The sequence below is a fragment of the Lepisosteus oculatus genome, chromosome 11, assembly GCF_040954835.1.
Source record: "Lepisosteus oculatus isolate fLepOcu1 chromosome 11, fLepOcu1.hap2, whole genome shotgun sequence".
NCBI lineage: Eukaryota > Metazoa > Chordata > Actinopteri > Semionotiformes > Lepisosteidae > Lepisosteus > Lepisosteus oculatus.
The window spans coordinates 38,492,915-38,508,915 of NC_090706.1; the positions used below are offsets into that span (position 1 = coordinate 38,492,915).

Sequence of the window (16,001 nt, forward strand, 5' to 3'; positions counted from 1 at the left end):
TTTTAGGGGCCAAGGTCTCAAGAGCTATTAACTTATTCCAGAAAAAAAGACTTCTCAGGATGCCCTTTGATAATCTGCATTGCCTTTCAGTAATCCTGGCATTAACATTGGAAATCCTCAATAAGACAAAAACTGTGTCTGGCGCATTTAAGAGTTTAGATTGATCAATTCAGTTCAGTAAAATATCAAACCTTTTTAGAGAAATAGTTTTAAAACGAATGAGCCTTTTTAACTTTATAAGGAAGCAAATCTGAATGTTAAAATTGTCAAATTCGCTCTCGGCTTTCTGAGCTGTACAATTTTCAAGGTTCAGATTTATCAGGAGGCAGCATAGCTTTAAAGTAGAGAATTTTATTTTTTCATACACTTCTAGAGTTTAAGATTGACTAGGTGAAAAGTTAAACAGCCACAGAGAATTTTGTGTAGGAGTAAACAGCTTGAAAGTTGCTTCAGGTGTGTACAGTAGAGTACAGTACGAGAGGCCACTAACTGGCCATAATTGTAAAATACAATTAAAAGGTATTCCTTCAAACAATTAATGAACCCGTTAATAATATTACTAATATCCAATTACGGGGTTTGATTTTTGAGGGAGTGTACTTTAAAGGTCAGTATTTTTTGGAGTTTACTCAATTCAGTTTAAAAAAACAACAAACCTTTTGTACAATGATCGCACATCCACAAGCGTGTCACCAGCAGACTGAGTATATGCACATGTGAAACAAGCCCACTGTGGAGTATGGTTCCACCATGAAGCACGCCTGTTGTTGTAGAAAAACGGTAGTTCTGGGGATCAAGTCTGTCTTAAAGAGGCTCCACCAATCGGAAGGCATCCTTCACTGGGTCAAAGGTGCTGCTGAATTCGAGTATCCATCACCTAGACTGAATACCCAGTGCCGACCATGACAGCTTCATCCCAGGAGCGACACCAGAGTCCGTCTCTCACAAGCAGCCTGTCACTTCCGTCAAGTGTAACAACAGCAACAAAACATATATGTATGTGTGTGTGTGTGTATAGTGGCCTTAACAAGTAACAATGGTATATACTGCATGCATCTACATTGGAAAAATCAATCTAGAAATACCTGTAGCAAAAACAAAAAACGTATTTGTACAGTATATATTATATATGCTGGGTTCATGAAAGTAGAAATAATATTCAAGCCTTGAACTTGGAAATGCAATCAATACAAATAATGTACTGTAAATGAAATTGTACTCTGCAGTTTTAAATTAAATAAAAAATCAAAACTATGCATTTTTAACAATGGGTGAGCTGGTGCATCGTCTTTTAGAACTGTAGCTGAAGCGTAAATGTGGCTGATTTCGAATCCTTTCCCTCTGCCATTTTGCTATTCTAAAATACACATTCCTATTGTTGTCTTTTCACTATTAACTGACTGCTTCACATCAGGTAGCTGGCCAGGACGATGTTCATTCTACTGACTCCTACAAAGCCTCCAGCAACACTCCAAAGCTTGATTAAATAGCAGTTGAACAACCACAGGAATCATATATCCACACTGACCAGTTTTGCCACGATTCGCTTTTCGTGTAGCCGATCACTTTTACACCTCTGTCACGTTTTGCTCCTCATAAAAAGAAGAAAGATGTTTTTAAAAAGTGCAGTAGTTCACACTAAGCAGGAGACGTCCTGTTAAGAGCTGATTGCAGTTCCATGCTAACTACTGTACCCACACAGCTTCTTGCCAGAGGACACAAGAGGAAACTATATGGAAGTGGGTATTCAAACAAGAACAGGAGACACTTCTTTACCCAGAGGGTTGTGGGTGTATGGAACAAGCTAACCAGCCATGCTGTTGAAGCCCATGCCCCAGCTTCTTTCAATGGCTGGATGACATTCTTGGATCAATTAACTACAAATTAAGAAAAATGGGCCAGATGGGCCAAAATAGCCTCCTCTTGTTTGTAAACCTTCTGATGTTCTATTGCGTCTTCAAGCTATACAGTTTTCCCTCTTCAGAAACCATGTATCAATGGCCTCTAGGTGATGTCCATGATCCCCCCCAACAGCTACTGCAGGTGTAGCCCGCAGTCGACACGCTGGAGAGAGGAACTGGCACACAGACCACGGTACCACGCTCAAACTAGTGTTATTTTTTATTTGTGCAGCAATGCATATACAAATGACAGCCTTGCATAGTTGAAACAAACTGCTATTTTTCACATTACTAAGGGCATTAAAAGAAACCTTGCTGCATCACTCTGGTCACAGGGTAGACTGCATCTGTCCCTCACACCAGATGCAAACTAACAAAACCCGAAAACAATCCACTTGCCCATTCCAATTCCAAGAAGGTACAATAATAAAACATACACTGAGCAGGACTCCCAATACAGCTGGGTAATTCTTCTTCTTAAGAGCACCAAAGTCAGTTCGCTCTAAGTAGGTTTTTCTCTTATCGAGAGATGTAATTAAATATTGTTACATGAATTTGATCACATATCTTTTTCTTCCAGCAATGTACAAGACTGTAATACTGTTACATTTGCATTATGCTCCCATGAATAAAGATATTCCAGTTTTAGCCTTTTACTTACTTTCTGTCCTTTGAAAATCTCAAGGATCTGTCACTGAGCAGAATATTTCAGCCGTCTCACATGAATTAAGAGCCAAGCTGTGCAAACAATTGTTCTCCAACATCACTGTATAATTTACATTCTAAGTAGCAGCGAGAGTTTGAAATGAAAGGAAAATATTTGAAATGAATAACAAAATATATTACATATAAAAGTAATTAAAATTAAATAGTTTTGCTATAAAGAATTTAATAAATAAAAATAACAACACAGAGACCGAGTTAAGCTGGAGCATCTCTAAACCTTTAGGATTGTGAGGGATGCTTTGCCGAGGCATAAGTCAGGACCAAGAGTATTGACGCGCAGACAACTCTCGGATTTAGGTTGAAAATTTAGAACCGGCAATAAAATACAAACATAATGCTGATAAAACTTGCTCACATTACATCGGAAAGGGACTAGCCTTCTTCAGTGGAAATCTGGCTCAAGGTGCCCAATTAAATTTCCCAGATCTCACAGCATCACGAACAAAACAAAGGAAAGAATGCACGCTTCAGCAAATATTTTAGAAATGGGCTTTGTTTGACAAATGATAGTTTGCCACCTGACACGGACAGAGAACAGCTGATCAAAACTGCTTGCTGTCCTTCAAATCCCTGTTTTGACTGACTGGAGTACAAGCGTCTCACCCTCCTGTTATTAAAACGTTACTGTGACATACTACAACCGCCCATAGATACACATTGAAGAAGTGAGTTTAACTAAAGACTAAAGACCTTTAGACCCAAAATGCTGATGCAGAACACGAATTCTTTATAGAAAACAGTGAAGATATAATGGAGTGGGAACGACCAGCCCACCGTGTTTCTGAACAGCACTTCTGTTGGGCTGAGTGGTAGTTCCCCCGTGCCACAGACAGCCACCAGGGGGCAGCACTGTTGCCGAAGAGCGCAGTCAAGAGTCCGGGGTGCGTCGGCTGGAGGTAGTGCCCGGTCCCGTCATGCTGTGAGGCAGACAGGTTGCGGACCACCCAGCAGAGGGAGAGACCGACGCCTGCCTGGTCTCTGCTCGTGTCTTCATCCCTCGTCTCCTCAGGGCGCCGGGGAGCGCCTGTGTGCGGGGGGCAGGGGGGGGGCGCGCATCTGTGGCAACCAGACAGCAGCTCGTAAAACTGTACCCCTGGAGGGACACACGGCTGAGCCCGGCGGCCGCTGTCACGCAGTCGCGGCTGAGAGTTCAAGCCGATGGGACTAGAAACCCACTAAGGTCTCCTTGCGCGGGTTCGAATCCTGCACACTACTACCGCTTCAGCAACTTCTACTGCTGGTGCGAGAGCACAAGAGGAAACGACATGGAAGTGCATTTAAATCCGAGAACAGGGGGGTACTGCTTTACCCAGAGGGTTGGGGGGGTGTGGAACAAGCTACCCAGCCATGATGTTGAAGCGGATACCCTTGTTTCTTTTGAAAAACATCTGGATGAGATCCCCAGATCAATTAAGTACCAAACAGTCTAGATGGCCTCTCATTTCTAACCCTTCTCATGGTTTTTATCTGTACAGACACTGTGCGTTGCAAGTCCTCCCTGGATCTTCAGCAGTCACATTATTAAAAATGAACTGCATGAAGACCAAGTGTAAAAATCTGAAAAGCTCAGACTGCAGGATTTGGCTCCCCTACCCAACATACATCAACTCTTTTCCCGAAAGCAACACTTTCCTTGAAAGTAGTTGGCTTTGAGAAATAATTAGCTAAAATAAAAATAATTTCCCATTAATTAAAGGAAACTATGATATTTTATATTAACTATAATGTACTGTATTATACTATATGTAATAATAAGGAACAGTTAACAGGTTTATTCCATGCTGAAAAGAAAAGAATGGAAACACAATGTTTCGGCTCACACCTGAAGAAGGCTTCACAGCCTAAACGTTGTTTCCTTTCTTTCCTTTTCAGCGTGGAATAAACCTTTACTTGTTCCTTTGCAGCCTACGCATGCTGACGCTGCTCCCTACTTGAACTATATGTAATAATTTTATTTATTACAACCAAACATAACAAGTTAAAATAATGTAAAAAGGGGGGACAAAAAGACCAAAAGTGAAAAATAAAATGATCAGGTGCTATTCACTTGCTGGTCTATTTTACATCTTGACTTGAGGTACAACACATACCAGTAAGTTAAACACTGTATGTTTTAGAAAGGCAGATACATGGACACTAACCCTAACCCACCCTGTCTGTGTGTCTCATGGAGAGCAGGTTGGGGTATGTGAAAAGACAAATTCCTAATACAAGAAATTGTAACTGGCCAATACAGTGATCTTATCTATCTTATCTGATGACAGATCAGTGATGACACTGGTTTAGGCCACGATTAGAGCTCGTGACAGAACTTGTTCTGGGGGAGGGGAACCTAAATAAGTGAAAATAAAACATCGTATTAGCATTTCCGATCCCTTCTGCAGGGCTGGTGAGTGTAAACCTAAAATAAAGCTTGAGAGGTCTATTGAGCCAGCGAACGTGAAAATAAACGACAAGCTCTGGTACGTGCAGAAGGAACTCCTTTCCAGGTTTGGCACAACACCTACCGGGCGAATCCTGCGCGCTGAGACTTCCGGGGAGCTGTGAGCACTGCTTCCGCTCTCTGGAGAAGGACAGAACAGGAGAGAGCTCAGGCCCCACGGTCGCAAATAAATCGGATTTTTCAGAATTTACCCCCGACCTCTCCCGCATTACAACTCGCACAATTCATGTAGAAATCTCAAGTCTTTCTGGATTCACACAGTTATCCTTGAGGAATTCCTTATCTCTGTCCTGCAGCATATTTAGCTTTGAAGGGGGGCAAAACCAACCCCAGTCATGTGCAATTCAAATGCATCCAACTGAATACCAAAGAAATACTTTGAACAGCTAGATGAAAATCAATTGCTGGAATTTGGCCTTTGTGAGCCGCTACGATAAGCGATTCTCATATCAAAGGTGTGACAGGTTCTTCCACAATTAGCAAGGGCAGGTCAGTTGAACTCTAACAGGGATTCTTTGGAAGTACAGTACTGCAGGTTCTGAAGGTCACAGCTCAAGAGGATACTATCTATCAGCGTGCTCTTCATCCTTGCCTGCTCCCCTGTCCGGCGGTCTCAGAACATCTTGAGGCACTGCCTGCAGTCGCTCTTCTGGGCCTCTAGGTGGCATGCTGTGTGCTGACCAGGTCCCCGGACCTGGGGAGGAGCACTGTGGTACAGGCGAGGCTCCAAGGACGGGGACCGGAGGGGAGAAAGGAGGAGGAGTAGGGGAGGAAAGACCCTGTAAGTCAAAACAGAGATCCAGAATTGGAGCTGAATTGTCTTTAGAAGAGGAGTCATTACCAGCCGTGACTGTTTGTAAGACGAGTGTCGGCGTCGGCAAAAAGTCACTGCCTTGAATATATTCATCCACCTAGACTAAAGGCTCACGTTTATCACTACACATTGGTAGTCAGTCTCTTTTTTTGCATTTAACATGGTATCTAAAGCTAGGAGCTAGATACGTTGGGCCTTTCAGAACAATGGCTCCCACTTCCTCAGAACGGGAGTCAGAACCTGTTCCTCCAATTTCCTAGCAAAACAGCTTTCTAATGAGCGTACTTCAGGATTTCAGAGCAGCTTCCAGGACCCTGGTCAGTTACTGTTGCCCTTATGGATTAACTATGCGACCAAAGGTCAGGAAACATGTCCTGCCATGAGAAACAGTCAACATCGCCAAAGTTCACACTCAGCACAACGCAACACTAACACTGAGAGAGGAACTGTCAAACCGTTCCACAGTATAGACATGTCAAGCAATAACACTACTCTCTCTTCTTTTCCATTACTGACAATAAAGCTGGAGCTGTTCTGCTTGACGATGGTGGTAATGGAGTAGCTAGGATTGATGAAATTGGGGTTATACATGATCTTAGGCTATTAGGGTCTGGTGAACAATGCATGATCACATTTATGCTAGTTTACAAAAGACATGTTTAATAGGCTTATTAGAATAAAGAATAAGGAAATGTTTCATTTTTTGCACGTAGTCAATGCTATGTCCTTGAATCACGTACACAGAAAATAAAGCATCATGTTTACAAAAAAGCAAAGCCACATACAGTATTTCTTATTTCCTTAATCTTGCACCTGCCTGGCAAAGAACAGCTGCAGCATTATTCTGAACATGACTCTGACAGAAGATCTGGCGACATAGAAGTTTATTAAGACTAGGAATGGGTGCCGTTTGTAAGTACAGGGGTATTAACCGCGACGTTTTGGGTAAATTCCACTCTGCGCTTGAGCAGTCTGGCCTTCTCAAAGTTCCCTTATGTCAACCCCTGAAATCATCTCCCAGTTCTCGGTCTGATCTGCTGCATTGTGGTGCTGCTGGCCCATAAACATGACAAAGTTTCAACCAGTAGGGCCATTATTATTGTTGCTGTTACTGACAATAACAATAACAGCAGTTAACCATAAGGTGGCACTAAAACATAAGAAAAAAACCCTATTTCACTTTAGAGCAGTTTGTTCTCCCTTCTGTTTATGGAGGAGTTCCCCTGTATTGTTCTGTGAATCATAAAGACACTGTGTACTTGCAAACATCATCAAAGCAGCTTAAGGGTTAATTCAACTCAGTTCAAGCTTTAGAATCCTCTGGGAGACAGCTGAATACACCAATGCAATAAAGAAGACAAACTTGACCTGCAGAGCAGGCAGTACAACAGTGTGACAGGGGATAGGAGAGTATATTTACGCAGAGAGTGAGATTACAGAAGAGATGAAAGATGTTCCTCACTCTTCTCTCCTTTTCACCCTGGGGACACAGAGGCGTCTCCCACATGCTTGTAAATTCACTACGGAGGGGTGACATACTCTGTAATGCTCTGGAGTTTCTGGACGATAGAGGATATCTAAGTTGATTTGCCCCACTTACTTTGCAGCTCATCTTCGCTAATTTCCCCCCTAACTATGACAATTAACGGTACGGAAGTTGCCAAACCACGAAGCGAGACAGTATGGCAAGAAGCTTTGTCCCCCTGCAGTCCAGCGCTCACCTCTTCCTCGTCCTCCTCTTCGTCGCCCTCCCCCAGCAGCTCCACCACCAGCGAGGGGAAGACCCCCACCCGGCCGTCCAGCTCGCCCTCCCAGAATCCGTCGTCCACCTCGCCGTCTCCGCAGCGCAGCAGGCGGATCAGCGCCCCCTCGGGGAAGGACAGCTCCTCCGCGCTCTGCCCGCGGTACTCGTACAGGGCCCGCGCCCGCCCTGCGGGGCACAGCGGGGGTCAGCGGGCGCCCTGCCAGCACCCTGCGCTGCGCGACCCCCGCTCGGCTCCGGCGTGCCCACACTGTCCCCCAGCATGGGGCTGGGACGCGGGATTTCGAATCTCGGCCCTGACTGTCCGCGGTGGGGGGTCGCGGTACAAATCGGACTCGGGCCTGGAGTCGCTGCTCCTGCCCTGGCTTGAGGGAGCCTTAAACAGGACACCTGCTGGTGTACGTGGCACCTCAGCATCAGCTGAAAGGCGAGACGACATCAGGAATAGCCACAAGGCCATCAAAGGAATGCACACTCATGATCCTTCACTCCTGGTTTTAAAATAGGGTGAACAGGGCTGGACCCAGACTGTAAAACTCTCTGTCACACTGTTGTTATCCAGGGCACTCTGGGAAACGCACCTTGTGTGTGTCTCCTTCAGTGTTCTCCGGAAGTGGCCATTTTCCTCACAATTAAACTCGCCTCAAAACTTCCCTGCCCTGCGCTGTCACTCCTCGCATCCCTATACCCCCTAATGACACCTGTGAGCTGCTTTCATCAAGTGCTCTTCGATGTCTCAGATCCAGTCCTCTGTTAATGATGATCTATGGAACAACCTCCAGATATAAGAGACAGCCAGAAGACTGACAACACCTTCAAATCAAAACTTTTAGACCTTAGCATTTACTGAACAACCCGTTAACACTGGTGTCACTTTATATAAGGTCAATATTACGGTATGTACTGTTGAGTGTGTTGTGTCATTAACTTTTGTTTTATCTTGTTAAGCATTCTGAAATGTTCCACATGAATTCACAGTGTAAAACAGATTTGATTAGCAATATAACATAAAAAAACTAGTTATACCAGTATTTCAGGGGATATTTCAGGGTAACGTTCCATAACCCTGTTAACCTGTGATTCAAACGGCCCAATGCCGAGCGTAAGAAAAAATTTCTTATTGCACCAGAAATCAGTGCAGAACAGGAGGTGCATGCAATTTTTAGTGATGTATATGTATTGCAAAAGCAAATATTGCAATATTTATGGATTGAGAAAGACCCTCATTAATCCAAGGCACTCTTACCGTGCACATTAGTTATTGAGAGAAATTTAATGCGCAAGTGTGCTTAGCAATTGATTGAACAATTCTGGATCATATCTGTACGCTTTCTCCTATCAGTTCAAAAGTTCATTCCAATGGCTGTATAAGGATACAAGATGACAGAACTGTGCACAGTGACAAAATCTGTTCTCCTTGGAAGTAGGAGAGCTTACTTGCGTTCGGTGTGGAATGTTCTCTCCCCTGTATCCCAGCTGAACTCCCAGAGGCAGTGGAACCCCCATCAGGCTGGGGGCTTCCCGGGACTGTCTGTAATGCTGCGCCCCCTGCAGACGGCTTCAGGAACTGCAGGTATCTCTCAGGCACATAGCCCTGCTGGCCTGCAGCGTTGCGCGCCTACACCAGGAGACAGACCACACTGAGTGCCCTCTTGAAATCCAGTCACACATCTGACTCAGCCTCAGCCCCAAACACAGTCGCCACCACACACTGGGGAACGTGTTGGTCCGCTAGCAAAGGTTTCAGCCTCCTCAGCGCTGTATCAGCACCAGAAATCAAAACCTCAGTGCTGGGTTTCCTACAAAGCTCGGCCAAAACATATAAAAGAGAAAGTGGAATGCTGCTATATGTGGTCTGGGAAGAAGGCTTGCATGCAGTCAAGGGCTATAACCTCTGAACCGAGAGTCTGCAGATCCCTGTACTGCGGAGAAAGGGTTAACCACAGAAGAGCTCAGCTGACAGGGTGCCTCCATACTACCAGCTTTTAGCTTATTACCAGCCAAATCGCCTTACAATTACTTCTCCGGTGCCAAGAAGGTATACTTATAGCACAGCTGTATCCTTAGAGGGAGGCTGTAGACATATCTGCTTCATTTAGATCCACTCTTAGAAGCGCAGCCCTCATCCAGTGCACTGAGTAACTGAGGTTCTGAAATAGTCAGTGCTAAACAGGAAGGAGGGCAGCCGCAGTTGTTAAACAGAAAAAGAAGAACTGAAAGGTCAGTTTGGTGTCGCTGGGTCGATGCAGACCTTCAGCCAGTCCTCCATGTCTCCGTCTTCGATCACCTCGAGCTCCTCCCCCTCAGTAATTGAGAGCTCATCTGCCTGGCAAGCCTGCAAAGATCAGATCAGAACGCTCCACTCAAAGCTCTCTCACAGGAAACAAGGACTCCCCTCCACCACCAGTGTGCAGCCCCACCTGGAGGATGTGCCAGTCCTCTCCCCACACACCAGCTCTCAGTGGGGAGGAGAGCAGAGTGATGAAGCCAGTTCAGAGATGGGGATTATTAGGAGGCCATGATTGCTAAAGGCCAGGGGGAAATCTGACTAGGACACCAGGGTAACATCCCTACTCTTTTTGAGAAACGCTCAGGGATTTTTAATGACCACAGAGAGTCAGGACCTCGGTTTTACGTCCCATCCAAAGGATAGTGTCCCCATCACTACACTGGGGCATTAGGACCCACGCAGACTGCAGGGTGAGCGCCCCCTACTGGCCCCACTAACACCTCTTCCGGCAAGAGCCTTAGCTTTCCCAGGAGGTCTCCGCTCCAGGTACAGACCAGGCTCACACCTGCTGAGCTTCAGTGCCAGTGGTGAGGTACAGGGTAATATAGCTGCTGGGATGAGGGATCTACCCAAAATGGGTAAATACAAAGCAAGAATGGAGATACCAAGGCAAGGGAATGATAAAATACTTAGGGAATACTCTTGAAAAAATACTACTGGTGCTAGGCACTCTGAAGACACAGTCTTTGATTAAGGTGGGTGGGAAACTGAACTAGTTCACACTACATAGGCCTTGTCACATGTTTGCTTGGGATTTCCTTTGTGGGTGTCTGACATGCATGTGTGTCTTCAGGGGTATCCAGGCCTCACCTGGTAGCTATAAAGAACCCTGCAGGGCAGGGGGTACCCACGGGGGCAGGGGTCCAAGGACGACTCGGTGAACGTATCGCCGTTTTCATCAAATTCTTCAAAATCGGTGAACTCAAACTCATCCCCCTCCAAAAAAAGGAAGCACAAAGACGTCCACATTAGAATAAAAAATAAGAAAAAAACCAGCATGCAGTCAATGCTGTGTCCAGATACACGTACACAGAAAGCCGTGGCAAGGAAGTTAATTTAAGCCCAGATCAAATCCTGCTGAGAAAGGCTGAAGGAAATATATGATTCGCATCAACAATAATGTACTTTGTGCCAGTGAATGCATTTACTCTGCCAAAACATTAACCTCTCCTAACGGGGAAGGGCCCTGAAAGATTTCCAGTCTGACAAGACGTTATAAATGGAAATTAAACAGTCCCAGGGATCAAATATTCACTGAATAGATTCAGCAAAACGGTATGTGGAATAAAATACAAACAAAAAGGAGACTGAGAAAAAGATAGGATAGTTCTCCAAACTGTTTTTTTTTTGCCGACGGTTAAACTGCAACGCTATTCTTATATTTTGAGAAAGAGCCAGCATTGATGAGTACATTCCAAACCGCAATAAAAGTTAAATGTATAGAGTAACGTGTAAAACCTCCGATGCACATCACAAAATAGACTGAATGTCCAGGTGCGTGCCGCTCCATACTCTGCGCTTCAAAACGAGGAAGCAAAACGTCCGGTGAAATGAAGCGGCCCTTTGACACGGTGAACAAGCGGACTTGTGAACAGAGGTGTCGCTCACAACTCCCAGGATGGTTCTGCCGACAAACACAAGGCGTTACCTCCGCGCTGGAACATCTCTGCTTCACCACCTGGACTTATTCGTCCAGCAGTCGTGACGGGGACTAGGGAGCGGGAACAATCCGTCACAATCCGTGGGGACCCGCGCCCTCGCCCGTGGCGAGACCAGGGCGACACGCGGCCATTTCACGAAGTTCCGCGGCTCCGTGCTCAATTCGGAACGTGTCGGTTTTTTTTTTCTGTACGCCGAACGAATTTAATTTGTGACGAAGATTTCATAACCGCACTGAGAAACTGGGAATGCAGCTCCCCTCCAAGGTCACCGTGTCACGCTTTGGTATGCCAATTATTATTGGGGATTGCGACGTGTGCGGGAAGCGAGCGGCAGAGGCCCGTTGCCGGCGCGCAGGGACAGCTGTGGGCCGGCGGTCAGCACCAGGGGGCGCACTCACCAGGGGCGAGAGCTCGCCGTTGGACAGGCGCGCCTCGCTCAGGCGCCGCTCCCGCTCCAGCTCCTCGTCGGCCTGGCTCATGGCGCCGGACACCCAGGAGTCCACGTCCACCTGGCAGGAGCGCAGCAGGGCCAGCCGCGCCTCGGCCTTCACTCGGCTCACCTGGGCGGAGCACAGGAGGGCAGCCGCCTGAGGCTCCTGGACCAGCGGCCCGCGCCCCAGCCCCAGGCGGCGGCCACAAGCCCGGAAACCGAGCTCACTCAGATCTGCGGCTCAGCGAACAGGAGCCACGTGCGTCTCCGGTCAGCGAATATCACGGGTTAGACTGCCGGGAACGAACTGAAACTGCACTGCTTCCGCACCGAGGCAGGGGCAGCACAACAGGCTGCTGTAAATGACCGCAGACCAGTACTAGGGTACCGTTTTCTCCCATCAGTCCCACTGATCCGAAAGATCACAGCAACTTGGCTGTAGAAGGGGGGTGAGGCTTTCACCACTTTGGGAGCTTAATCAATAAGAATCAGGTTTAGAAGCTTTTTAAAGGTTTTTTCAAAAGAAGCATAAGAAACACTGATTTTACTTTAGTCATCGATCGATGCTCTTGATATGCGACCTCCCATACACATGCCAGGCTCCTGATTAAGGATAAACAAAAGCCATCAAAGTGGTAAGCCTGTGTGGGAGATCTATTGGCAACACGCATTCATGGACTGGCAAGAGAAGCTCTTTGTCTTGTCAAAAGTTTTCCAATATTCTTTCTTGTCACCTCATTTGCGTTTATTCCTCTGATGTGGGCAGGAAACAATGACTCACTGTTTTACATAACAAGCGCTTGTTTGCATGAGCACATCAATAAATGAGACAGCTTTAGATTTAAACGCACCGGTAGAGGAATCATAACTCACTCCAAGTGTAAGAGCCCAGTAAAACTACCAGAGTCTCTCTTCTCTCCAATCAAAAACTGGTCATAGCGTTCATACAGCCTGACTAGTCTTAGAACACTCATAATAAAGAACATACAGTAGTGTAACTACATTACTGCTCAACTCCAGCCCACAAGACAGTGGAGCTGAAGACCATGTTTGCCAACCCAATACATTTCAGAACCTCCACCAAACTCAACTGGTTTTCATTCTTTCCATGTCGGCTGATCCCCCAGAGTAATTATGATATTTAAGCTGGTTATTTATGACCAGTTTACTACAGTATGTCTATATAGTAATAATGTTATTTAAGCTTAATACCTATGAAGACAAGAAAAACTCTGACCGCTTAAGGGACAGCTTCTCTAAAGGCTTACTGTGGTGTACCAGGGTAAAAGTGTAGTAAATCCCAGTGAAGATGTGGTAAGCCCAAATGGAAACAGAAATGAAGCTGTTTCCATTTCACGTTCCTGGTCACGCTGTCTGATTCAGACCCTTTTCTCCGCACACATCAGTGGTACTGAAACAATAGATGGAAAGTCGATGGAAGAGGCAGAGAAAGTAACCTCAGAAACAAGGCATTGCTGAGAAACAGAGTTTCTGTTATGCTGCTGCCATGTTATGTTGCATTTAAATAGGAGAAGAGCTGGAAATCCCCTCAAACTAGCTTCCGTCTCCCTTTGCAAGCTTCTGCTGATACACAGACCTATCCGACTCAAATGGTCGCCCACAAACTACCCATACTGCTCCTGTGCTTGTGGTAGATATATTAGTCATCTGAACCAGGTCCTGCAGGTTACACATGGCCGTGCTACCAGAAATGAGTGTGTTTGTGTCTGCTCCGCCTAGGGCCTGGCGTTTCGTCGCCGGCGTGCTCAGTCCCTGCTCAGGCTGCTTGTGACCGTATCGCAGAGCTGGCGGGAGTACCTGCGCCTTCCTCACACTCTCCTTCACTTCTTCCGCCCTGCGCTCCACCCCGGGCCGGTCGTCCACCGGCCCCAGCCTCCCGCGGGTCTCCAGGGCCTGCAGCGCCTGAGGGGGAAGACACACAGCTCCCAGCGCCTGTTTTTCTCACTCGAGTCCCTGTAGTCTCTGACCGGGTCTGAGGAGGGCTGCAGCTGGCGTCACGTTCCCCCCCCAGGCCTCTTCGTCTTCTAGGTGGTCAAAGACAAAGCCCTCATGGACTCCATAACAGGACAAAGTCTAAGACAAAGTCTGGAATTCCATATTTTCCCGAGGCAGTCAGAGCCACCTCCTGAGCCCTCAGGGAGACGCCTAATCCCCTCCTTGAGCTGAAGGCCCTGGTGTCATCGCAGCCAATGACCGATGGCTTTGCTCTGTTGGCTGAGAATACACTGGTGTGTGCAGCCCCTTCCCTGTGGGCAGCAAGAGCTACTCTCACCTACTAGCTAATGCCTTAACTTTCATCAGTGGTAAATCTCTACATAAATCCGAGCTGCAAAGTCCTTCTTTTCCCTTTCGTTTCACAGATCTGGCGTCTTCATCAGTGAAGCCAACTACGAAAGCTCATGCGTCAGAGCCGTCACAGCTCTGTGCTGCAACTGACTCTTTCGCCGTCATCAGTTGTCATCTATTTTCAGGAAGCGCTGGGAAGAAACGGCACGTGCTCTTAACTGTGCAGAGACTGAGAGGCCTCCCCTCGCTCGGAGGATCACCTCCATCCAGCTGCCCGAGAGCCGATGCCACAGAGGCAGGGTGACTCACCCTCTCCCCGTGGGCGATGATTTTGTAGTCTTTGGCCATCTTGGTGGCCCACTTCCGCGCCTCCTTGTCCAAGAAGCTCTCCCCCTCGTGGGCGTCGCTCCGCTGCGTCACGGTGCTCACCTAGGACGGGACCGAGACGCGTGGGTCTGAGACGCGGCCGACCCAATCCACAGACGGGCCGTCCCGCGGGGCTGAGCACACTGTGGCTCGGCGCGGTTTCTCTCTGCCGTGTGTCTTTCTGGGATCGGCATATTCACGCTCATCTGCAAGGTGCTGCTGCCTTGTACTGATATTATCTACACATTGTAGAGTTCTAATGCCAGTATAATTCTTATGAATACAGTACAAATTGTATTAGGGAGACATCAGTATATTTGAGGGCTGGTAGCTCTTCTGGATTTCATTCCACTCCAAGAGCTTTAGTAACTTAAAGGCACTTATTATTAATCATCATCACCATCAACAGGCCGAAAACTTTATCCAAGACACGATTTTAAAGCTTATCACACACTCTTACAATCCAAGTAGTTTAACGTCATAGACTGCTGTATAGCTGAATATTAAGTGCATTGCTTTAAAAGAGCAGATAGGGATATTAAAGAATATTTACAGCTTTCTCCAGGTTTCCTAATGTTTTTTGAGACTTACTTAACTGGCTACACTAGAGCCCCGTTTACACCAGGCTGGTGTTGAGGTTTTCACTAATACCTTGTCATTGGCCGCTGCCTGAAAGTGAAACACCGAGGCCCTGGTGAAGGCCGGGCTTTCCTGGAGGAAGAGCTGCAGGTCACACTCCCTGGACACCTGCAGGCAGACACAGCACGCCGACCTGACTCGAAAACACTGGCGCAGAAGACAGAGGGGGTGACCGCTGCTGGACCCGGATTGGGTTGTATCGCCTGGTCGCGGGCTCAGGGAGATCGGCCTGACCTGCACATCTACAGAATTCCTGAAAAGATCTCCGCCGCATGGGGGATGGTTAAGACGTGAAATGGTCATTCAGGAGAAAACTGCATTAGGTTGATCCCAGATGCAGAAAAAAATATTATACAGTAGATCTTTAAGTCGTCCCCCCAAAAAACCGAGTGTCAAAAACATTTAATAAACGCGTAATACCCAAAAGAGTAATAAAGAGGAGCTACAACCTCAGTCTTTTCTTTTAAGCAGCTCTTTTGCAATCCACACACACTACGAGAAGTGAGTCATGAGTGCAGGCGCTGGAATACCTGGCGGGAGGTGTCCTGGATCCTGCAGAATGCGATCTGTGTTGACTGACAGGTGTCAATCTCCGTCCCGCACAGCAGAGCGAACTGTTCGCGGAGCTGGCTGTACAGGTCCCCGTCCATGTCCTAGGGAAG

At 46.8% G+C, this 16,001-nt stretch overlaps 1 protein-coding gene across 2 annotated transcripts in view; it reads right to left on the reverse strand.

The window, feature by feature from the left end:
- Positions 1-2,098: 2,098 nt before the first annotated feature.
- Positions 2,099-16,001, reverse strand: part of LOC102683041 (F-BAR and double SH3 domains protein 1) — a 34,870-nt gene continuing 20,967 nt past the window's right edge. For both annotated transcript variants that reach the window (XM_069196177.1, XM_069196178.1), the window contains 12 exons: positions 15,870-15,992; positions 15,352-15,447; positions 14,644-14,763; positions 13,846-13,950; positions 11,996-12,157; positions 10,747-10,872; positions 9,898-9,981; positions 9,084-9,264; positions 7,606-7,814; positions 5,663-5,849; positions 5,135-5,190; positions 2,099-3,683 (listed from right to left, as the gene is read on the reverse strand). In XM_069196177.1, the coding sequence (XP_069052278.1) occupies positions 3,633-3,683; positions 5,135-5,190; positions 5,663-5,849; positions 7,606-7,814; positions 9,084-9,264; positions 9,898-9,981; positions 10,747-10,872; positions 11,996-12,157; positions 13,846-13,950; positions 14,644-14,763; positions 15,352-15,447; positions 15,870-15,992 (1,500 nt within the window). In that variant the 3' untranslated portion in view covers positions 2,099-3,632. The remainder of the gene's footprint in view (positions 3,684-5,134; positions 5,191-5,662; positions 5,850-7,605; positions 7,815-9,083; positions 9,265-9,897; positions 9,982-10,746; positions 10,873-11,995; positions 12,158-13,845; positions 13,951-14,643; positions 14,764-15,351; positions 15,448-15,869; positions 15,993-16,001) is intronic.